The sequence below is a fragment of the Astyanax mexicanus genome, chromosome 17, assembly GCF_023375975.1.
Source record: "Astyanax mexicanus isolate ESR-SI-001 chromosome 17, AstMex3_surface, whole genome shotgun sequence".
NCBI classification, from domain to species: domain Eukaryota; kingdom Metazoa; phylum Chordata; class Actinopteri; order Characiformes; family Acestrorhamphidae; genus Astyanax; species Astyanax mexicanus.
This window is the reverse complement of record NC_064424.1, coordinates 15,733,969-15,757,579: the sequence shown is the minus strand read 5'-3', so window position 1 is coordinate 15,757,579 and position 23,611 is coordinate 15,733,969. Positions and strand designations below refer to the sequence as shown.

The window sequence follows — 23,611 nt, the reverse complement described above, 5'->3', positions numbered from 1 at the left end:
ATGGCTCCCTACTCCTTATTTCTAGTGCACTACTGAGTGTTTAAATAAGGGAAATGGCTTTAGTTAAACAATTAGTAAGCTGTATATAGGGTTTGTGTGTGCATTCATTTTGGAGGTCTCATAAGATTTATCCCAGAATTAGTTAATGTTAAAACTTGTGGTATGACTTATTTATGAGTTACCCCCATACAGTTAACAGTTAAGTTAGCTAATATGTATATGGTTTTGCATATTAAACCCATTACAATCCACTCCCAGCCTATTATTTATTTAATAGTTTGTAAATTTCCCAAAGAAAAATACACTTATCAATAAACATGCTCACAGATTCTGTACATATTCATTGAAGTACTATTCCTGTTCAAAACTTGATCTATATCTCAGAACTAAAAGTACATTTTACAAATAATAATAAAAAACATAATGCATGTTCCACAATTATTTCCTCTTATATCTTTTTTTTAAACACATTAAAGCAGTCCTGAATTTAGATAATCTTGTCAAATGGCGTGAGAATGTCTTATGAACACTTACGAACTGAAAAAAAAGAAAAGACTTTCATTGCCCAAATCATTTAACAACAACCACCTGGTTATTTGCATGGTTGGAAAATGTACGTAAACACAGCAGCACATGCTCAGTCAAACATTTGGGATATTCAGAATTAAAAAAGAAAGAAAACACAAGAGCCTTGATATAGAAACACAAGTCCCAGAAGTTTATTTAGCAAGAATAACAGTTCTGCAATGGAACGCATAACTTAACCTTCCCTAAATGAAGTTATGAGCAGGGAAAAAAGATGGGTGATTTTCCAGAGGTTTAGCCTAATGCTGGACTAAATGAGAGATTCCTCAGTGAAATTCATTTTCAGTCCAAACTTAAACTTACTTGCTCTGGTAAATCAGCCATTTGAATAAGACAGATAAAATGACATAAAAAAATACATTCATAACAGTAGAAAAAAAAGTTAGTATAGTGGATGCAACATTACAAGCGTATAATTCTTCCTGCAGGTGCTGCTTTTGTAAGCTTCTCCATCTTATACTGGACATTTACAACCAAGATAACATTAACTTATTTCTAACTTTTGTTATTGCTGAGAACATTGAGCAAGTGCTACAGCCTCTAACCTGGTGCAGTGACAATAGGTGACTGTCAAAAACTGGAATGAGAGGGTAAATGTAAAACTGCAAAGGATAAAATGCTGACAATGTGGGTGAAAATAGGTTGATTGTGCAAGTTTATTGCATGTTACTACAGTTTAAATTTAGCCTAGCAACTTGTATACACACTGCATGTGCAAATATGTGCACATGCAAATTCGGTTTAATGCGTCAATCTTTGAGCATGGTAACTATTTCCATTACACTGCTAATGTAGTAGGAATGCTCCAAATCAGTGGTTTACAAGGTGGCCCTCAGGGCCCCACTAAGAATCCAGGTTTTTGTTTCCTTTGTTGAGTAGTAAACTGAAACAAAAATCAGAATTGCCTGAACCAGTAAGAAAGTTCTTCCCACTCTATTAAACAAAAACTACATACACCACCATCATGGATCAGAGAAACCACCTATACTGCACCATTTCCAAGCATTTTTCCAGAGACAGGATCCATGTTCCCAGCATAACATACAAAGGTAACACCCTGCAGGAAGAATCACGAACTGAAATCCAGAAATGGTACACACTGAATAAGCTACATGGCGTGGTTGGACACAGTGCAGCATCAAAATGTAAGACCATATGTTGACATGATTAAATTATTCTACATCTTCAGTACGAAACTTCACACCGCAAGCGCTCCAAACTACTAAATTCGATCTGTAGAAAAACAGCTGGACAGCTGGGAAGTCCTCTCTGAAAAGACCCATTAAACCTCTATAGTCTAGAACAGATGGATGGCATTTGCTTGGGACAGGACTAACCGGGCTTTTAAAAGAAACTTGGAAATTCAGGCCTGTGTTCAGAACTAAAACCCTGTAGTTAACATCCGCCTCCCTCCTTTTTAAAGAACGGGACATTTTAAATTAGTACAGTTCCTAGCAAACTTTGGTCCCTTATTAATTCCTCAACTACCCACAGCCAAACCATCTTCTACTTAACTTCAGCGTCTGTTCTGGGCAGTTACTACACACCCACAATAAACCGCAGCTATTAGACTAACAGTACGTGGACATTTTTGGACCATTTTTTGTCGTTAAAAGCCCCTGATATCCATGAATGGTTGTTCACCATACAGTTCTAAGACCACTGAGCAGAGGTTGCATGAGAAACATGCAATTAAAGGAAGAGCTAGCAAGTTAGAAAAAGAGGCAAGCAGAGAAGCACAGAAACATGCCAAATGAAATAAAGCATGCATTGCTCTTTGCCATATAGTATGTTATATAATCTTTAAAATATTGATACATGTATTACATTGTCATCACCATATGTACGCTTCATAACTTAGTGTATATGTTAATATTTTTCCCTTGAAAACCAATCAATAATAATAAAATGGGAGTGAAGACATGGAAAATGAGTTGACAAGTTGAGGTTTTATAAAAAAAAAAACAGGCAAAGCAGAGGAAAGCTCAAATGAAGGAAAGAGGAAAGGGAAGAAGAGAACTAACTAATGGAAAGCAGTAGGAGAATGGTTGTGAATGCTTGTTGAACACTGACAGTGAGAGTGCTGCCCACTGTTTGGTCTGCTGTAGTCCTTTGGATTTTATTTTGCAGTCATCATTTGGACAAACTCTGAAAACAGGAGACAATAATGAGAGAGCTGTTCTTCTGCTATTAAGTTCTTATTAAGTTAAATTACCATCTTTAATTCATACATAATTACAGATACGATCAAGTCAGTTAATAAGTTACTGAAAACCATATAGATGTGTCCTATGTCCATATGTTATTTGGAAAACTTCTAAAAACCAACCTTCATAGTTGACCTGGCCATCACCATCAATATCTGCCTCTCGAATCATCTCATCTACTTCCTCATCAGTCAGCTTTTCACCAAGGTTTGTCATAACGTGACGCAACTCCGCAGCACTTATGTAGCCATTTCCATCCTGTACAACAACAAAAATATAAATGAACGTACAATTAAGTCACTGGCTAAGGCAAATACATCCTGATCATAACTTAAAAGTGCAAATATTTGTTACTGTTTCGTACACACCTATGAACACAGACACACACACACACACACACTACAGTCACTGCGAATAATGGCACTGAAACCGAACACTGTCTTCATTACCTTGTCAAAAACTCTGAAGGCTTCTCTAATTTCCTCCTCGCTATCCGTGTCCTTCATCTTCCTTGCCATCATGGTGAGAAACTCAGGGAAATCAATCGTCCCATTACCTGTGAGTGAATTAAAACAATTAATAAATCCACCATGGCATACTCCTGATGTCTCAAGCAATTTAACTCATTTGTGCACATAAACCATTCCTCACCATCAGCATCAACCTCATTAATCATGTCCTGAAGCTCTGCCTCTGTAGGGTTCTGGCCCAAAGACCTCATAACTGTCCCCAATTCTTTGGTGGTGATGGTGCCATCGCCATCTTTATCGAACAGCGAGAACGCCTCCTTGAATTCTACAAGCAAAAATAGAAATATTTGGTGAATCATCCATGTATGGTGAAATTGAGACAAGAACCATCATAATGTTGCTTTAACATGTTTAATTACCAGCGATCTGCTCCTCAGTTAGTTGATCAGCCTGCAGACAGAAAAATAAATGTTAAAATATTTCGCTTAATGTGTGAAATGTGAATTAACCATCGTTTATTTAAATTAGGAATACATTGAGAGTGACCCTCATTAAACAAAGAAAGGGATTTAAAATATTAAATTAAGTATTAAGATTAAAATTTATAGCATTGAAAAATCATAACCATAATGTAAACTGTAAAAACAACAGTTCAGTTTTAAATGATAAAAAAATACAGATAATAAGCTAGTAAAATTTAAGACAAAAAATATAAACAAACTACAATTGATAAAAGGGAAATCCAAATAAACGAAATTAGAAACCTAAACAGATTATAATAAAGTACTTATGATAAGAAATGCAAATGAGTTGCAAATGATGGACTGTTTTTAGTTCTATTGAACAAGTCTGGCTAACTGTGTCGCCAGCCACTAAAACGGATGGGGAGATTCTGAGTGTTCCACTGGTGATGTGATGTAGTTACTGTACCAGATAGATAACTGTGTGCATCGACAGATGGTTTCATCCCAATGAATGGATGCAACGTTAGTTATGGTTAATCTGTGATCTGTCTGCTTATCTAAATTACATGCAAACTAGCTAAACAGATTAACAGTTAACAGTCCGATATGAATTCTGATCAATGTAGGTTTATAACGGCATCGATCGCGTTGCGTTAGGCCTGCGATTCATCCACAATCTTAACCTGGGAGATTTTTCACCAAACGAGTGGATATCCATCGACCAACGATTGGCTTATTTAAAGGTAAATAATTAAACAGCTAGATGGCTTATGCACATAACCTAGGTTTACTCAGACTAAAAATATATATTAGCTAGTAGCCCTACATCTTATTGGCTTTAGTTAGCTAGTTAGCCACTTAGCTAACGTTAGCTAACCTAGCTAGCTGTAGACGCACCAGGCGATTCAATTGTTAGCTAGCGGGCTAGTTAGCTAACTAGCTATGCTAGCTGTCTGGCTAACCCATTCACCGCGCATCATCATACTGACATTTTATACGGCAATTGACTCAAATATATAATGCTAATCCTAAAAATAAGCATTTTAGAACTAACTTACCATCTTTATTGTTTGGTTTTAATGGGAGTACTGTATTTATACGTAGATAAATTAGCTCAGCAGACCGCCGCTGTCTTCCCTTCAGTCGTCCGTTGGTTTATCAGCTCGCTCTTCCCGCAGCTAAGCGGCTGTGCGCCCAAATGTTGATATCACTCCGCGCACGTACTTCGGTCACAAGCGGGTCGCCGCACTCCCTAACAACCAAGCCGTCTCCACGGTCTCCCTGCGCCAAAGCCCTGCGATAACGAAGCAAATCCGACAGAGGACGAGGTCGGGCCGCTCCTTCTATCAGTGTAAAAAACAGATATGGCTCCTAGTTCTTACTGTTCCTATCAAACCGCACTAACTGCGCAGCCACTGCTCGAGAGGTGTGCCTCCAAGTTTGAATGAATCGGTCAGGGAGTTTGTAGCAGAGCGATGGCGCGAGTCAGCTGACCTAAACGGGATTACGGGATTGGCTTTCAACCACCTGCAATGCGTCAGGGAGTCCTCACAGGGAGGAGGGAGCATGCTGGAGTCTTAAAGAGACATACAGGAGACACTAGAGGAGAAGGAACAGCGTCAAAGAGGTTCTGTCTTAATCCATTCTGTCTTTAATGCTTATAATAATGTGTATTTTTTATTAATTATGCAGGTTCATGTATTTTCCAGGTGATACAAGCAGAACAATAAGGCAGGTGTTGCTCTGTGGTGCTGCCCAACTCTAGCATGTTCCAGACAGTGTCTAAACTGAGCTGCAGATGTGGTCACTCAAAGTCAAAGTGGTTTTTATTTGTCATTTCAGCTATATACAGAGTACACAGTGAAACGAAACAACGTCCCTCCAAGGACCATGGTGCACATAAACACAGTGTAGACAGAACAATAGTGCTACAGTACAAAAGTGCAGACAGACAATACAACACAATACAGACAAAGAATAATAAATAACAAGACAGTGTGCAAATTTTGCAGTGTGCAAAAAGGACCAGGTGAGGTAGTAATTACTCTATTACACAGTGTGCAATAGAGTCCAGTGAGGTAGTAGGGTTTTTAGTGCTTTCCATTTTCTGGGGTAAGTGGGGTAAGAGTGTGTGTGCATGTACAGAAAAACCATCAGTTCAGTCTCTGCAGTTAAGGAGTCTGATGGCTTGGGGGTAGAAGCTGTTGCAGAATCTGGTCGTGCTGGACCGGATGCTGCGGTACCTTCTTCACGAAGGCAGGAGGGAGAACAGTTCGTGTGAGGGATGAGTGGGGTCATTCACAATGCTGGTTGCTTTGCGGATGCTGCGGGTGGTGTAAATATCCGTGATGGAGGGGAGAGAGACGCCGATGATCCTCTCAGCTGTCCTCACAATACGCTGGAGGGTCTTGCGGTCAGAGACGGTGCAGGTCCCAAACCAGGCAGTGATGCAGCTGCTCAGGATGCTCTCAATGGTCCCTCTATAGAAGAGTGTGAGGATGGGCGGAGGGAGACGGGCCTTTCTCAGCTTCCGGAGGAAGTAGAGACGCTTCTGGGCTTTCTTGGCTGTAGAGCTGGTGTTCAGGGTCCAGATGAGGTTATCTGCTAAGTGGACACCAAGGAACTTGGTGCTCTTAACAATCTCCACAGAGGACCCGTCAATGTTGAGTGGAGAGTGGGTGTGTTGTGCTCTCCTGAAGTCAACAACCATTTCCTTTGTCTTGTCCACATTCAGGTGAAGGTTGTTGACTGTACACCAGTCTGTCAGCCGCTGCACCTCCTCTCTTTATGCTGACTCGTCGCCTTTGGTGATGAGACCCAGCACGGTTGTATCATCGGCGAACTTGATAAAGCTGTTAGAACTGTGTTTTGCAGCACAGTCATGAGTCAGCAGGGTGAACAGCAGAGGACTCAGGACACTGCCCTGGGGGGCCCCCGTGTTCAGTGTGATGGTGCTGGAGGTGCTGCCCCCGAACCGGACTGACTGGGGTCTCCCCGTCAGAAAGTCCAGGATCCAGTTGCAGAGGGGGGTGTTGAGGCAGAGCGAGCTTAGCTTCCTGGTGAGGTTCTGTGGGATGACGGTGTTGAATGCTGAACTGAAGTCTATAAACAGCATTCTGACGTAAGTGTCCTTCTTCTCCAGGTGGGTGAGGGAGAGATGAAGGGTGATGGTGATGGCATCGTGGAGCGATTGGGACGATACGCAAACTGCAGGGGGTCCAGTGAAGAGGGCAGTTGTGTCTTGATGTTCCTCATGACTAGCCTCTCGAAGCACTTCATGATGATGCGTGTAAGTGCAACGGGACGGTAGTCATTGAGGCAGGACACTGTGGACTTCTTCGGCACGGGGACGATGGTGGTGGACTTGAGGCACGTTGGGACAGTGGCGCTGCACAGGGAGATGTTGAAGATGTCCGTGAGAACATCTGTCAGCTGACTCTATGGAAATTGTTGCTTTTATTACCCTGAGAGATTTGTATTTGTGTGTCAGGTTTCAGGATTGTTTATTTTCATTAATCTAATTTTTAGCAACACAACCCTCCCTGAATATCCTATAAAGACGGATATGCGAGTCTAACTACAGTTTTTATCCCATCATTAGATCACAGGATGCTGGCCTGCTTTTTCTTATAAAGCCCCACACCTCTGAAATGAACCTTCCAGATAATGTTTGGGACTCTTCAAGTCGAGGCAGAAAACTCACTTGTTTATTTTTGCTTTTGGTAAGTATAAGGTTTTTTCTCATAGATAAAGGCTGCAGATCCATGTGTTCATCAACATGGGGAATATTGGTAAACTAAGATGCTGTTGCTTGCATGCGATCTCTCATGATTGTGGGCGCTGGAGTGAGAGCGATTCCCGGGTTTTAGAGACTCGTGTCTGTGTTACCTTCTTGCTCCTTTTACTTGGGCTGTTCCGTTTAGATCTGCCACAATCATTAGCCACTCTCTGATAATGTTCACATTCTCTGCTCTACATAAATTCACTTAAGGGCACTGGAGTGGGAGTGAGAAGAATTCCAGTGTTTAGGGTGCACACATGTCTTTGTTACCTTCTGGCTGTCTTTTGGGCTCTCTCCGTTGAGCCCAACACACCTCTGAAATCAATCCTCCCGATTATGTTTGGGACTCTTCAAGTCTATTCTGAAAACTTCAACTTTTTTCATAAAGGCTGCAGATCCATGTGTTTATTGAAACAAATTATTGGTAAACTAAAGCCTTATCTTTGCGATTTTATTTCTGTCCAGAACGACCATGTATGTGTTTTTGTCCTTAGATGCCCTCTGAGAAAATTACAGGCTGAATTATCACTAACCTAATAAGTTTTTTCACTAACCTCTGTGATAGTGACTTTTTTAAAATAATAAAAATAGTTGGCAGTGGAGAACAGGTCTTCCTTTTTCCTTTTCACTGTCCTTTGTGTTGTTAATCTTATGTCTTATTACTTGATACTTGCAAAGCTGCTTGTTAAAAAATGAGGAGGGTGACAACTCCAATCAGTTAAATATGAATAATATGGATACATGTCTTAGTAGAATAAAATAGAAAGCATAGAAAAGCCAGTTATCACCAATGATGTACTGTAAATGCCTATTTTGGTTATGCAAGTACAGACTGTCATCTGTTGATATATGTAGGCCTATTTATCAGACCATATCTGGTTATATGTAGCAGGTTTGAATCATTACATCCAACTCCTTGTTGATATATATATATATCTCAAGGTATATTCTTCTTAGCTGCCCACATGTTGGCAGTGCCATTCTCCTGCAGTGGATTAATATTTAACAAGTATTAAAATAGCCAGGTCAGACTAAGCACTCCCAATGCATAATGAATTGCTCTAAATAAAGATCCATGGGGACACTTGATACCCATCAAGTAGACCTGCACAAAAGATGGTAGCCTTGTTTGAAAGAGCTTTTAATGATTCTTCCATGTCTCAGTTACACATTGTACAAGAGGAACCCCCATCTGAGGAAGAACAACAAGACAACACTTATGAATGCTCTCTCCTTTATTTCCCCCCCATGTTTCTCTTGTTCATGGTTTGTTTTGAGGGACTGTTTTCATGCAATAAAAAAAAACACTGCCAATGACTTTTGCTTTAAAACTTTTTTTTGGCTGGCTGTGCACATTTTCTTACATATTTGCATACAATTGTACTCATTGTGTTTAAATATAATCATCAAGTTTATGTTTCAGTGCATTTGGACCACAAATATCAAGGGAAAGTACAAGTAACAGAATGCCCAACAAGCAAAATTTTTCTACCATGTTTAAAAATAATAATAAAATTGACCTCAAACAAATTTAAAGCCACAGCATCCTTTATGCTATGTAAGGGAATTTAAGCATAACAGCCATTTGTGGCTCCACTTTCAGCTGTGCCAGGTCAACAGTGGTGTCAGGGGCCAGCTTTTCTGCATCAGTGCTGATGACTACAGTGGCTTTGTCAGGAAGCTCACTGTGAGACAGCTGTAGAGTGACCGGCTCACTAGGGTGCCAGTTCAAAGCAACTATGTAGCGCTCACTCTGATCCCACCTGCGCATGTAGGCCATAGAACTACTGGAGTTGCTTAGAGGCACATATTCTCCATGCAGGAGTGACCGTTCCTTCCCCTTAAACTCACTCACGGACTTGAAGAAGGAATGGAGAGCACTTCGCTGTTCTTTCTCTTCCTGCATGGAGGAAGAAACAATGCATTGTCAGTACAATCAGCTCTGTGTAGGGCTAGAGATAAGCTTTTGAGAAAATAGATTATTATTAACAAATAAAATGCAGGAAAAGGAACTAATTACCTTTTCAGTGTCATTCAAGGTATTAAACCACACCATCTGCGGGTACACAGTCTAATTTGGGCAGAAAACAAAGGAATGATTAGACTCATTCAAGATTAGCGTTCACAATCAAAATGACCAATTCAAAACCATCTTACCTCATCATCTTCCAGTCCGATTTCATCTCCATAGTTAAAAACAGCTGTACCAGGCAGGGTGAGCAGCATCAGCTGGCTCAGCTTCACATGTGCCGCCTTGACTATGGAAGCCAAGTGACCCCTGACACGATCACCAATGTTCCAGATCAGATTGTTTCCTTGCACAGAGTATAATTGCTCCACAGCCTGCACAGTCTCCAGTCCAGGCTCAGGTTTTAGGACCCGTGAAAGGAGCAAATTCACACCAGTCTTGTTCATGAGTCGCTTTACATCATCAACAGATGTTGACTCGGTAACTCCTATTAGAACCCTTAAAAAAAAAAAAAAAAAAAAAAAAATCATGGTCGGTTATTATAATCACTAAACAAAATGGGCTTGAATTCCTTTTAATAAAAAGATATTTGCAAATTAAGCTTTGTGCCACTAGATGGCATCTTATTTCCTAAATATACTCCACAAGATGGTCCCTAAACTTACTCATTCTAATGTACTCTCACAGAAGCTGTAAGTAAAGCTCTAATTAAATGCTACAGACCTCATTTCCAGAGCTAATGTGTTTTAGTTACAGATAGAACAAAACTTTATAGGAATATCTCCAAAAGCAGAGTAAGGCAGCTGTGGTTAATCAATACTCGCAAAATTAATATAAATAAAAATATTGAAGACATTCACAAGCTACGGTGAGAGAAACACTCACTTTTTCTTCTCTTCCTGCGTGTGATTTTTGACAGTTTCTCTCATGCCAGTCCAAAAGGAGTCCAAAGTGTCAATACGATCAACGCCATGAAGGAGAATTCCATCCACGCCTTTACTCAGCCAATAATTAGTGGCAGACTGAAAGAGACAAGACCAATATTAAGAATTGTGCATTGGCACAATTTCCAAAAATAGAAGTTAATTATATCCATGAATAATAAACATACCGTGACTTTATCTGCGACATGAGTAGAATTACTATTGAACCAAAGGTTTGATCCGCTATAGTTAGGGGTCAGGTCCAAGACCACAGACATACCTGGAAAATAGAAAAATGAACATTATATTTAAAACAAGCAACATAGAACATCCTCTTGTATTCACAGTAAAAGGTACAGTTTATAAAGTACAGATAAATCATTAGCATGCATCAAGTAATTAATGTCCAAAAACAGCCTATTAATCTCACTTTTCTTGTGCGCATCATCGAGAAGCTTAGACAGCTGCTCCATGTTTCCAGCAGTAGAGCTGATCTCCTCCAAATTCAGGTCTTCAGGCTTATCTGGACTTGAGGCGTGGATAGGGCCTATAACCAGACCCTTCACCTTCAGTTTGTTAGCATAATCAAGTTTCTTCGCCAAACCTGAGAGAAAATAAGCAACAAAGATGTTAGTCTCTAATATAAGGTTCCATATGAGTGTGTATGTTATACCTCTAATAATATAGTTGGGCTATGCAAGTAGTATTTGAATGGTTTAATACCACAAATAAATGCAAATGTACAGCACAAAAAAATAAGACTTTATATGTGGAGTGTTGGCTGACTTGAGATTATTTATTCCCGATCCCTAAACCTTAAACGCACACCTAGAGTGGGTATTCTGAACATAATACATTCCTTCCAACAAAACCATACTTTTATGGACAAGACACACAGCATTTGAGAACATATTGTAAGAGTCCTTACTTGCAATGTTAGATTCACCAGTGAATGACATAATATCTCCAATCTGGTACAGGGGACCCTCATCCCACCAGTTCATCTCAGGCAGGGGTTTGCATCGGGGCGCCTGAACAATGATGACGATGGCACCGGCCAGCATCCCAATCCAGCCGAGCCAGAACGAAATGAGGAGTGCCCATCTGACCTTAATCCACCTTAAAATAATAGAAATATACAGTATAAAAGTTATGCTGGAATAGAAGATAACACAACAAATGCATTTAAAAATATATCAATATATCTACAGCTCTGGAAAAGAATTAAGAGACCACTTCAGTTTCGGAATCAATTCCTCCGATTTTGCCATTTATGGGTATATGATTGAGTAAAATGAACATTGTTGTTTTATTGTATAAACTACAGATATTTCTGCCAACAGACATTTCTGCCAAATTCCAAAAAAATAATTTAGTCATTTAGAGCATTTTATTTGCAGAAAATGAGAAATGGTTTGAAACTAAAGCAAAGCAGATGCAGAGCTTTCAGACCTCAAATAATGCAAAGTTAAAATTTTTGTAATTGATGGAATAACTTTTTTTTTTAAATCACAGTTTTCATGCATCTTGGCATGTTTTCCTCCACCAGTTTTACATTTTGCTTTTGGATAACTTAAAAATTCAAGCATTTCAGCTTGGTTTGATGGCTTGTGATCATCCATCTTCCTCTTGATTATTCCAGAGTTTTTCAATTTGGTATAAACAAAGAAAGTCAGCATTTTTAGATGCCATCTTATTTTTTTTTCCAGAGCTGTATGTATTCACACATACATACCCTGGAGTTCCAGCAACTCTCAGAAGCTCTTCTTTGGACAGGCCAGTAAACTTGGCTTCTTTCTCTTCAGGAATTTTCACCTTCACACTGCCATTTTTCTCCGTGACAGGGGAGCTGGCGTCGCCATTTCCAGTTTCTCCTCCTGTCATGGGCTGCTTCTCTGGATCCACCTCGTTAAGCTCCACATCCTTCATGTCCACTTCAGCGTCTTGGGTCATCTTGGCTGATTCTGCAAGCTACGGTTCCACTTCTTTCACTTCCACCTGAAGAGATGGGAGAAAAGACAGCGTGACGTGATGACTGAGGAACTAGAGCTCAAGGACACGCTGTAACAGTGTGCATTGTTGCATCAGCGAAACCGGCTTTTGCTCCAGTGTAGATTTTGTTAGCCTAGCTAACAAAGAACAAAGAAGGGGGTTATTCAAGTAGCTTAGAGCTTTAAAACCACCCAGTAATAAAAAAGGCTTTTAATCAGGCCAGCATTATTAAGACCATTAAGACCTAAATCTGGGACCACATAATCCTGGCTAAACCCGTGATGTTGGGTTAGGTTAGCGCACAAGCTAGCTGCTAACCGCTAGCTAGGTTAGGTCAGCTGCTTTTACCACAAACTAGCCTTTTTTATATATATTTTTTTTAGCTCTGACCTTTAAAATAATACCAACAGTTCACATTTAATATTTCAGCTCCTCCTAATATAATCTGACGCAACAACAGCCAACAGAATTTCCACAGTCATCATCACACATACGGGAAACAGCGCCTGCATCATCAGCACAGTCAGTACCCACTCGGAAAACCGGCTTTTTCCAGTTCTAGTCAGTACAGTCGCCTTAAAACGCGATGTGTTAACATTTTAAACGTGATTTTTCACACAAAAAATGAAATAATAATAAAAAAAGACAAAACAGAAAAGCCATACTTTTTAAAACAAACCTCACATGTCTCTCTCTCTCTCTCTCTCTCCTCCATGTGTCACTCACAGTTTAGCTAACCTAGCAACAAAATTTCTATACACATTATTCCATTAACACTCCACATCAACATCTATACTAAAAAAAACAAATAGTTGATTATTACACTGTACCCTAAATAGTTTAATATGTAATATGTATGACCGTATAATGTGAACGCCTATTTTAAAGCTTATTTTGGCTTCACTACTAAAACAGGTAACGTTATTTCTATTTGTTTCCTCATTGAATCATACTAAAGCAGTGCTTCTATTTTTTAAACAATATAGTTAGTTAACAAGAACCCTTCTAAAAAGCTCCTATTATTCTTAACAAATAGGTTACAGAGATCATGCTAAAGGGTTAAACGGCTTTAAAAAAACAGCCTTACTCGGTAAAAATGAATAAAGAATAATTAAGAAGATTGAGAAGATTGTTACCTTAAACAGAAAACGAAGAGCGTTAAAAATCAAGTCCTGTTTTCTAGGATTTGTTCTAGTATTGTGTCTCGTGTCTCTGTATCTGTTCCTCAGGGTGATGCTGAGTCTTTATACAGACCTCGCGACGCTGTGCTCCCAAGCCCCGCCCACATTTAAGGTGGAGTGGAAACTACAGTAACTGCAGCTGCAGTACAGCAGGTTACAGGATTTCTGCTAGCTGAACAGAAAATAGTTTTAGGTTGTGAATATGGTTAGTGGGATTTAATATACCAGTAAAAATTAATTGGTTACATTTTATAACTACAATACGACTCTATTTAAAATTAATTCTGCTAAATGTTTAAACCACTTTTAAAGCGGATTGTTTTTCTACACCACGAGGTTGGGATTTAAGCAGAAGCTGCTTTCAGGGAACCGTGTTAAAACAAGATGTTTTTTTTCTGGGAAAGAGAATAATATGGAGATATTCATATCGTATACATTTTCTTTATATGTTTGTATATAAACACATTTAGTTAATAAATATTAAATACAGAAAGAAGGCCGTAGGAGCCAGTCAGACGACTACTTTGCTACTCTCATCTTTCAAAAAAAACAACAGAAATGTCTGTTTTTCTGACTCGTCAAGCAGAACACCAGTCCACCTTAAAAGGGTCTTACTAGGTACCCCCCACCCTCAAGCCTGTCACGTTGTAAGTTTTTTTCAAGAGTTCAAAAACAAGTTTAGGCTGGAAGGCATTGTGTTTCTTTCCTGGAGAGACTCAGAAAAACAACTGCATTAGGTGTATATTTATAAGATGGTCAGTTAAATAATACTTTTAATAAAAGGAGGTATATACTTAACATATATATATATATATATATATATATATATATATATATATATATATATATATATATATATATATTATGTTTTATTCTATAAACTACAGGCAACATTTATCTCAAATTCCAAATAAAAAATATTGTCATTTAGGGCATGTATTTGCAGAAAATGAGAAATGGCTGAAATAATAAAGATGCAGAGCTTTTAAGACCTCAAATAATGCAAAACAAAACAAGTTCATATTCATAAAGTTCTAAAAGTTTAGAAATAAATATTTGGTGGAATAACCCAGGTTTTAAACACAATTTTAATGCATCTTGGCATTTTCTCCTCCACCAGTCTTACACACTGCTTTTGGGTGACCTTATGCCACTCCTGCAGTTCAGCTTGGTTTGATTGCTTGTAATCATCCATCATCCTCTTGATTATATTCCAGAGGTTTTTAATTTGGTAAAATCATAGAAACTCATCATGTTTAAGTGGTCTCTTATTTTTTCAGAGCTGTATACTCTACTCTTACGATCATCCTCTGAAAATGATCATGATCTGTAAATGCTATGTCATTTGTTTGCAAGGCAACAGTTTTTCTAGTTCGAAAGATTAGAAATGGTGTAAGGCTAGTTATGATTTACTTTACTATGTTATTATATAGTGGTGAAATTTTGTCTGGCAAACACTGAATGGTTCAGCTGTCTCACCCGCAAAGATTCTCACCTTTCACCCACTTTCTTACTTCTCTGTCTGTAAAATGTGCTGAAGCAGTGTATAAACAGTCAAATCTGCTACATACAGGAATAATAGTGTCTCATTTTAAAAATAAAAATAAAAATATTTAAAATATATCAAGTCTAGTCCGATAAGTTGCACTGGTAATTTGTTCTGATTGAATACCTTTGATCAACACGCTGTGATTCAATCACTAGATGACAACAAGTGATAATCAAAAAGTCTTTTGTTTATTTGACTTTTTATATGTAAATGTGATGGGATGTGTTATTGAACTGTATGAACTAGCTACTTTTTAAAACACAGGCTGAGTATATTATAGGTTATAATGTTACAGTATAATGTCATGATACAGTCTATTGGTTTCCAGAAAACACTTTAAATATGCTCTGGTTTAAGAGAACAGTGTGACCACCCCAGCAGTTCATACTGTTTATAAGAGCTGCTAGAATTCTCCAGCTCTACTAGGAAGCAGAAACATGATCCTGCAAGGAAGCTGGAGGTCCACACGTGTTGTCTACAGCTTATTTTTAGTACATTTAGAAAGCAAAAAGGGACATGTGTTATCATTTGTATACCAGAGAGGCTGTTTTAGATTAGCAACAACAATATAAAGGAGCCTTTTCCATCTAAAATTAGTAGTTTTTACAAATGTTATGATAATCTACAGTAAAACTGTTTACAGGCTGGACTCCTCCTTCAGGGTGGAAGCAGGGAAAAGGATCATATATCATGTAAACACATCGAGGCACATTGTGTCCGGACATGGAGTTTTAAAAACACGTGGTGGTTCAGAACCAAGCTTTGTGGAGTTATGAAGGAGTTACAGAACCTCCACAACATGTGTGAACAGGCACTTTATAACTGATTCAGCTGATGTCATCAGTAGATTGCTGAAGTAAACATCTGGAAGTGAAACTCAGTGAACTCTAGCTTGAAACTAGAGAACAAAAGAGCAACAGCCAAAATCTATCCCTGACTGCAGTGGTCTGTGATTGAGGGGCCAGTCAATGGAGTGTCTGTCCTTGACATTGATTTTTACATTCCTGCGATTAATCAGTCGTGGCTAATCTGCAGTTATCACCTATTATCCTGTTTTGTCTGCATTTCCTTTGTACATATATGATGCAATCAACATAATATATTATCATTAAAAAAACTCCTGTTAATGTGTTTTTTTTTCTGAAATGCAATGCTTTCCTGATCATTGTGTGAAAATAATCTGAGAAATGTGGCCCATCACCATATCATAGAAACTAATTTTTTGTATAATGTTACAACAACTTTACTTATAGGTATAATAGCAATTAATGTGAAGCATTGTCAAGTATATTGTGCCTCTGTTTCAGATCTGCCCCATATCCTCTGTTTGCAGAAATGTTAATTAAATAAAAATTTGAAAATTCGTAATCCAATCTTTGCAATGTAATCTCATTGTTTAGAACTGTTCTTATATCTAATTATTCATTATATAGAAATATTCTGGCATTAATGGTGATGGCAATTTGCTGTCAGAGAATTTTAGTTAAACATTAAAATTGGGTTGACAATAAAACCCAACCTTGTACAGACATTGAATTTTGTCTGGAAGTCAAAAGTCACATGTGATGATTAGAAGACATTGAATTTTGGTTCAAAATAAAAAAAAACCACTATATTTTGAAAGATAACAACATCTATCAAAGTTTGGTGCTCAGCTGATGCCACAAGTGTATTTATATCTTAATTATGACACGATCCTTGTTTGTCTTTTTAATATTGATAATATACAAATCTGATATGACATTTATACTAAGCATTGCCGTAGCCAGTGTATTCAAAATTATATCCTTAAGCCTTTAAACTCTTCTAACCTCCATAATTCTTAGGCCACCACTGTAATGTTCTGCCTATGTTGATACTGTACATTGCATAGATAAAATTCTTCCTTAAGTGTGCAAGCAAAGGTAGGTTATTAGTGGCAACAGGGTGTGGTAATCCGAACTGGCTCAACCCAAAACATAGCAAAGCGTTTTAGGACAAACAACCCTACTGAAATCCTTGAAAATACCAATAAGTTTGTACAAAACACTGAATGAATGTTAGCAGTATTTTTCTATTTCCATATAAATGTCATGTTTTGGTGGTGATTTGTAATGTAGCGTAAATGTTTACACCTTGTAGGGTTCGGAAATACCATACACATATCTAAGTCTGGTTGGACTTGCTAGAGCAGGAAAATCAAGTCCATCAATGTATCCAAAGGCAAAGCATAGACTCACTAATCATGACTCTATGGCGGGTTCTACTGCTGTAACTGCAGATGCTTGTTTTTTTTTTTACTCCTGTTAACTCAGACACTCAGACCAAAGCAGCAAACAAGGATTATAGAAATAGTTTGGCAATCAAAAAATACACTGGCATACTGACATACTGTTATACAACCTCATGCCTCAGTGGGTTTGCTATTTATACAGAGCACTACTGACAAGAGCACTAGTCAACTAGTTGTAACATCTATAGTAAATCCTAAAGCCTAAAAAGCAAACTTTACTCACTTTCACCGTAAACTGCTGCTGCATTTGTCTTCTTCTAAGAATTCAATTAGTCTGTGTAAAGTCCCCTACTGTAAAGAAATAGGCAAAGTCAGTTTATTTCTTTACAATAAACAATATCCCAGTAAACCATGCAGATTAACTCTGTTTACAAATTAAATCATAAATCATTGAGGTGAAAACATTTCAATTTCTCCTATAATGATTTTTAAATTATTTCTGTGGGCTGTGCTCTAAATTTCAGCACTCTGTAGAATTATGAATTTAAGTTATTTAAGTAATTTCCTTAGCCCAGTTTAAATGGCAACACAACAACCATGCCTGTAATGATATAATTTAATGTGATAACAATCAGATACACAAACCGTGTTTCATTTTTTTGCCTCTTGATTTTCATGTAGTGATTTTGATATTTAGCCAGGAGCAATGTGTTGTTCCTTATTATTACACTAAAGCTGTTGCTTTGGACCTCCTGCTTGGCGGATATGAAATGTCTGAAAGGATTCACCTTAGTGACCTGAGATCAGATCTAATATTATCTGCCCCGTCCTTCCAAAAACAGCACTCGTCACTGAGCAAGGTCTAAAGTAGTTCCTACATAATCAGCAGAATTCCCAATATAGCTTTCAGACTAAATGTTTAAAGACCTTTGTCTGAAGCAAGTTGCCTGTTGCTACATTTGCTGAGGGCTTTGGTATGCCCAGTGAGAAAATAGACCCTTTTCCTGTTTGTACACAAACATCAGCGTCTGCTAATTTACATCCTCTCAGTCTGCCCTTCAGAATAAGACAATGGGTGTGTCCAAACTTTTGAGTATGTAGTATAGTATTAAGTGTTCTTAAATACCCATGAGACATACTTTTTTAAATTTTATGCTACTCACGTTTTGAACAGTAAGAGGATAACAATGCATGTGTAACTGCAGCAGTGGCTGGAGAACTTGCAGGGACCTATGTATGTTGGCATAGCAACACTTCCTGTTTATACAAAACAGTTAAGTATGTAAACATTTAGTATAATAAGCTGTCAAATCTTTACTATTAAGATTAATATATAAAATATACCTTATATTATTAGTGTATAGTATGCAATGGGACACAGCTAAGCTGGCCTGTTGCAGCACTTGAAAAATTTAACAGAAAATTTAACTAGATGGATGGATTATACAGACAATGTATTGATCACAACAGATATTTAGGCAATTAATTGGGCAGAAAGCAAATTGATTAACACAATATTTTAAAGGAAACATATCATATGAAACACTTTTTATAATTAACCCTTCCATTCCTGAATTATCTCCAATAATGGGGGAAAAATTTAAGAAAATGTAATGCTGTTTTCTGTCTGTAATGCATAGAAAACAAGACTCTAATATTCCACCATAAAATCTATGTAGCAAGAAATCCAATTACCTAAAATAAATATACTAGTTTTTTTTACATTTTCATTGCATTAGAGGCATGTGTGTAATATATATATATATATATATATATATATATATATATATATATATATATATATATATATACCTTTTTTATTTAATAAATCAATGATCATCCCTAAACAGTAAAAAGACATGATTAAAAAGTGTTCTAGATCACATTAAATTAGGAAGAATTAGCTGGGGTTTTTTTTTTGCCTCAATGGCTCTAGTACTAAGCTACTGTTTTTCCAGTGGAGTGGTTGGGGGCCATGTTACTGTTTATTGGTTTATAAACTTTGTCATTGGCTGGTTCATGGTCTATTCTGATGAACAAGAGCACTCAAAAAGTGTTATGTACATCAAAACATTTAAAAATACATAAAAGGTTTGATTGGACTACATGGAGCAGCAAGAATGCTTTCATCTTTTTTCATCCAGATGTTATGTGCAAGAGTGTTATTTAGCCTAAACATTTGAAATAATAATAAACAATGTGATATTCAAACCTTTAACTTCTTTCTGTAAGAACTACATAACACAATACTTGCACTTTTGTTTGAGTAAAACATTTTGGAATAAACTACTACTTGCAATACTCAAATACAAAACATGTTAAATACATTAGTGTGGAGCTTAAAGAATATGTCAACTAGCAGACCTGAATTATTTTCTAGTGATAAAAAATGTATATAATGCACTCATTTAATAAATAAATAAAAATAATATGTATTATTTGTATTATTTTTTTTTTACGTTCATAGCATTGCAATTATTTAACATCTGTTTATTCTGTATAAGTGCAAGAATACATAATGTCCAATGCAATGAATGCAGGGTCTGAAGGGGTTAAGTTACCTTTTTTGATAGAGCATTTGTACTTTTACTCAAGTCTTTAGGTCTCTAGTACCATGTCTACCTGCTTATTTGTGTGTCTGACTGCACCCTTAAACCACTCGCCAGACACGCCTGTGTCCAGCAGAGGACAGCATTAACAAAAAAGAGCCTGGGTTTATGGAGGGGAAGCGGAAAGCAGTGGGGGGAAGGCCAAAGGCGGGCTCAGGAAGCTGTTAGCTGGGGTTTGAACAGTGTTAGCAGCAGCAGCAACACAACACACTGCAGAGTGTGCATGAGGACTGACACAGCCTGAACTGGGCCTTAACCAAGGTACTTTACTTTATGTGTAACTAACGGATTAATTGAGGAATGTGTAGCTGTGTGGGATCTAACTAATAAAGAGCGTAGTTTGAGAAGTTCCGAAAGTAACGTTAGACTATTGAATAGAAGTGAATAATTAGCTTGAATGCTAACTAACTATTGAAAGTGAGGCGAGTATAGCTGCCTACTGTTACAGAACGGTGCTCTCAGTTAAGTTACCTACAAACTCTCTTTATCAGTTAATTAACTGCATTTTTCTTGCCTGTGATTTGTTAATTGTGGTGTGTGTGCGTGTTTTACCACTGTTTTGTAAATAAGATAACCTAATTTAGTGATAGAAATTGCCAGTTTACGATCTCCCAATAAAGCGCGCCGTTTCGCTTTCAGTATCCAGAGCTAGCAAGCTAAGTTAGCTTCTGCTAGCTAACTATAGTAATTCTAATATTAGTTAGCTTAGCTTAGCTAACCTAAATATCATTTAGTTAGCTAGGTTACTTGTTGTGAGCCGGGAAAAATGGTAAAAATAAGTTTATTATTAGCAGTGCTCTTGCGGCCCTTCGTAGACTGGGTATTATAATGTTAAAGCGAGTTGATACTACGAATAAAAAATTAAACTTTGGTCTTCTGACTCACCAATAGCAACGTTGGACTAGTTTACCTAAGTTAGCTAATAGTTACCTTGTTAGCTAGTTTATTGTTTGCGTTATCTAGCTACAGTTAAGCTTAACTAGCTAGCTATTTAGCGTTAGCTAACTAACTAACAAAGGAGGCGCCACGAAGTCAATATTTAATATCTATTTATAGTACACTCTACAAAGCTAACTAACTTGGCTATACTAAGATTTTACCCATGTTTACCTATGTATTTCTAGCAAAGTAGGGGCTAAAATGATTTCTTTCTTTTGCATTAATAGACAAGAAAACAAATTTACTTTAATGGAAAGAGCCCCTGCCGCCCTATTGAACTGTATGGGAAAAAAAACAATTTAAAGAAAAATGTTTTGATGTAACGAGTGTCCATTCTTTTAATCCCAAAATACAAACTCTACTATGAAATGTGGGATAAGGCAGTAAAATATTTGTCTGATTGGCTTGTAGCTGTGTAACATTTCTTATACTTCTGTATTTGTTGCATTGGCATTTATTGCAATGATTGCATTTATGTCATAGAATCTTTGTTTTCTGCCTGTAAAGCTAAATTGGGGAGAAAAAAAAGGATTCAAACAATCTCTAGGGATAAGAAAGCAATGCAGATTTGCATTTTAGGTGTGATTTCTAGTGCAACCTGCTGTACTACATATATAATCTTTTTGGTGGAATCTTCTGAACTGTCAATATAATAAATCCCTAAGTTCAAACAGAGTATTTTATGTAAACAGCAGAAACAATGGAATAAATTGAGGCAACACTTTTTTCTGCTTAAATATAAATGTAATTTTTAATACTGCCATAAGATGTTATTTTGTAGAACATTACAGAAAAAAAGTTGTCTGATATAACTGACAAATAATGCAACTTGTGTAAAATTCTTCTGTATTTTCAGTGAGATTTCGAAGAGATTTACCTCGCCAACTCCAAACCCACAATGTCGTCAACATCACAGAAACACAAGGAGTTTGTGGCAGAGCCTATGGGCGAGAAGTCCGTGATGGCACTTGCTGGAATTGGTGAAGTGCTTGGCAAGCGATTGGAAGAAAAGGGATTTGATAAAGTGAGACAACTTCAGTGGCTGAGTCATTTATTATGAATGTGCTGTTGTGTTGTAATCTAATGTGTCTTTCACTTTCTGTTCTACCCATAGGCATATGTTGTTCTGGGTCAGTTCCTAGTGTTGAAAAAGGACGAGGAGCTGTTCCGGGACTGGTTAAAAGATACATGTGGGGCCAATGTAAAACAGCAAGGCGACTGCTACGGCTGTCTGCGAGAATGGTGTGACTCCTTCCTGTAATTAGCATTTGTGTTTTCATTTTTTAGTTATCTGGTTTTCTTTCTCTTTTTTTTTTTTTTTTTTCTTCTTGGCCCTCATTCTCACTGTTTATGTATCAGGCATGTTTCAATCTTGTGTCCATTTAAACAAGTCACTGATGTATCAGTAAGTCCAGCCTCACGTTAGTACTACAATTCAGCATTTGCTTTGGCTACAGCTTCTGTAAACCACCGCTTTTATTGTTTTTTTAATTTTTGGTCAGTTACACCAAATCCACTTGCCAAATGCTGTTTGACTCAAAGGCTCTAGATGTTTTATCTTGGTCTGGAGTGCTTCTGGACTACTGGCTGACACTGTCCCTTGTCTGTCACCTTCTTGATGGTATTTCTAAGTGACTGTGTTCAAGCAATTCATGAGTTAAAAAAAAACAAAGTATGAAAGTATTTTCATCTGTATATGTTTAAGAGTTTTAACTAACAGTGAGTAATTACTATGTAGAATTTTTTTAAAGATTTGGAGGTATGGTGATGAACAGAGAATGGTTGCTTTACATTTTATGTAACAGTGCTCATTTCAGTAAATAAAAAAATGCCTTAAGAAAGAAAATATGTATGATTTTAAGAGTGCACATTAAATGGTTCCTGTTGAAGGAGAAAGATGTATTGGTTCATGTATAACATTAGCCTACTGTAGTCTTAATGCTTACCTGATAATGTTCTGCTGCATTAACATGGTTAAGATGAAACACTGGTAAATACACAAAGGACTGTAAAAATAAGATTAGCTCACTAAATGTTTCAATGGTTACTGTTAAACAGCATTTCTTGTCTATCTTTCTTTCTTAAATAAACATGTATACATACATGTAATGTGTATACATTTGAGAGTCCTGTGCATTTGGTCCACATTAGTATGGCATTATTAGAACAAAAGGTTCTTTAAAAGGCTAGTATTTGTATCAGAAGGCCAGCTGCTGTTATTTTCATATGTTATTTTTTAAGCGTAGCTGTTTGCATAGTTTTAAGTCAGAGGGAACAGATATAACTCTCAATAAATAAAGTAAATAATACTTGAATTTTTTTTATTGTAAAATCTAGAATACAGCGTCCACTTAATTTCATATTTGGTAAGCTTTTACATTTGTTTGGTGGTCCATTGCCATTAAAATAAACATTAAGGAGTTCAACAACAGTAGCTCATGTTACTGTACACCCAACCACTAGATATAGTATTTATAGTGATTTTATGGGCAAACTATAACAAACCAGTACCATTTTTTTTAATGATGTGGGGTCTCAAACTTTTATTTGCACAGTCGGTGAAACTCAATGAACAGATCAATTCCAACAGTTATTTTAGGAATGCATTATATATTCTGAGAAAATCAATCCATCCAATTTCTTATTCACTTCTTCCTGGTCAATGTCGCTTTGGGTCCATAGTCTATTTAAAGTCAGTTTAGTCATGTTTTAATGTATGGTGGAAAATAT

At 37.3% G+C, this 23,611-nt stretch overlaps 3 protein-coding genes across 3 annotated transcripts; 1 reads left to right on the top strand and 2 right to left on the bottom strand.

The window, feature by feature from the left end:
• Positions 1 to 697: 697 nt before the first annotated feature.
• calm3b (calmodulin 3b (phosphorylase kinase, delta)) lies at positions 698 to 5,168 on the bottom strand. Its single transcript, XM_007244509.4, has 6 exons — positions 4,785 to 5,168; positions 3,682 to 3,712; positions 3,444 to 3,587; positions 3,242 to 3,348; positions 2,915 to 3,050; positions 698 to 2,733 (listed from the first exon to the last, which is right to left on the bottom strand). Exons 1-6 carry the CDS (start codon positions 4,785 to 4,787, stop codon positions 2,705 to 2,707), a joined length of 450 nt encoding a protein of 149 aa, XP_007244571.1. The 5' UTR covers positions 4,788 to 5,168; the 3' UTR covers positions 698 to 2,704.
• Positions 5,169 to 8,724: 3,556 nt separating this feature from the next.
• Positions 8,725 to 13,647, bottom strand: slc3a2b (solute carrier family 3 member 2b). Its single transcript, XM_007244513.4, has 9 exons — positions 13,528 to 13,647; positions 12,135 to 12,397; positions 11,328 to 11,518; positions 10,830 to 11,003; positions 10,588 to 10,679; positions 10,362 to 10,498; positions 9,665 to 9,974; positions 9,528 to 9,578; positions 8,725 to 9,407 (listed from the first exon to the last, which is right to left on the bottom strand). The coding sequence occupies exons 2-9, from the start codon at positions 12,350 to 12,352 to the stop codon at positions 9,057 to 9,059; spliced, it is 1,524 nt and encodes a 507-aa protein (XP_007244575.3). The 5' UTR covers positions 12,353 to 12,397; positions 13,528 to 13,647; the 3' UTR covers positions 8,725 to 9,056.
• Positions 13,648 to 20,046: 6,399 nt separating this feature from the next.
• On the top strand, positions 20,047 to 22,777 carry banf1 (BAF nuclear assembly factor 1). Its single transcript, XM_022676187.2, has 3 exons — positions 20,047 to 20,203; positions 21,738 to 21,905; positions 21,996 to 22,777. The coding sequence occupies exons 2-3, from the start codon at positions 21,780 to 21,782 to the stop codon at positions 22,140 to 22,142; spliced, it is 273 nt and encodes a 90-aa protein (XP_022531908.1). The 5' UTR covers positions 20,047 to 20,203; positions 21,738 to 21,779; the 3' UTR covers positions 22,143 to 22,777.
• Positions 22,778 to 23,611: the final 834 nt, after the last annotated feature.

Coding starts and splice junctions, on each gene's coding strand:
- banf1 (XM_022676187.2), top strand. CDS start 21,780: ATGTCGTCAACATCACAGAAACACAAGGAGTTTGTGGCAGAGCCTATG. Junction 21,906..21,995: donor AAGAAAAGGGATTTGATAAA/GTGAGACAACTT, acceptor TTCTACCCATAG/GCATATGTTGTTCTGGGTCA.
- slc3a2b (XM_007244513.4), bottom strand. CDS start 12,352: ATGACCCAAGACGCTGAAGTGGACATGAAGGATGTGGAGCTTAACGAG. Junction 10,680..10,829: donor CGATGATGCGCACAAGAAAA/GTGAGATTAATA, acceptor TCTATTTTCCAG/GTATGTCTGTGGTCTTGGAC. Junction 9,408..9,527: donor CCTTGAATGACACTGAAAAG/GTAATTAGTTCC, acceptor TCCTCCATGCAG/GAAGAGAAAGAACAGCGAAG.
- calm3b (XM_007244509.4), bottom strand. Junction 3,349..3,443: donor TAATGAGGTTGATGCTGATG/GTGAGGAATGGT, acceptor ATTCACTCACAG/GTAATGGGACGATTGATTTC. Junction 3,051..3,241: donor CCTTCAGAGTTTTTGACAAG/GTAATGAAGACA, acceptor GTTGTTGTACAG/GATGGAAATGGCTACATAAG.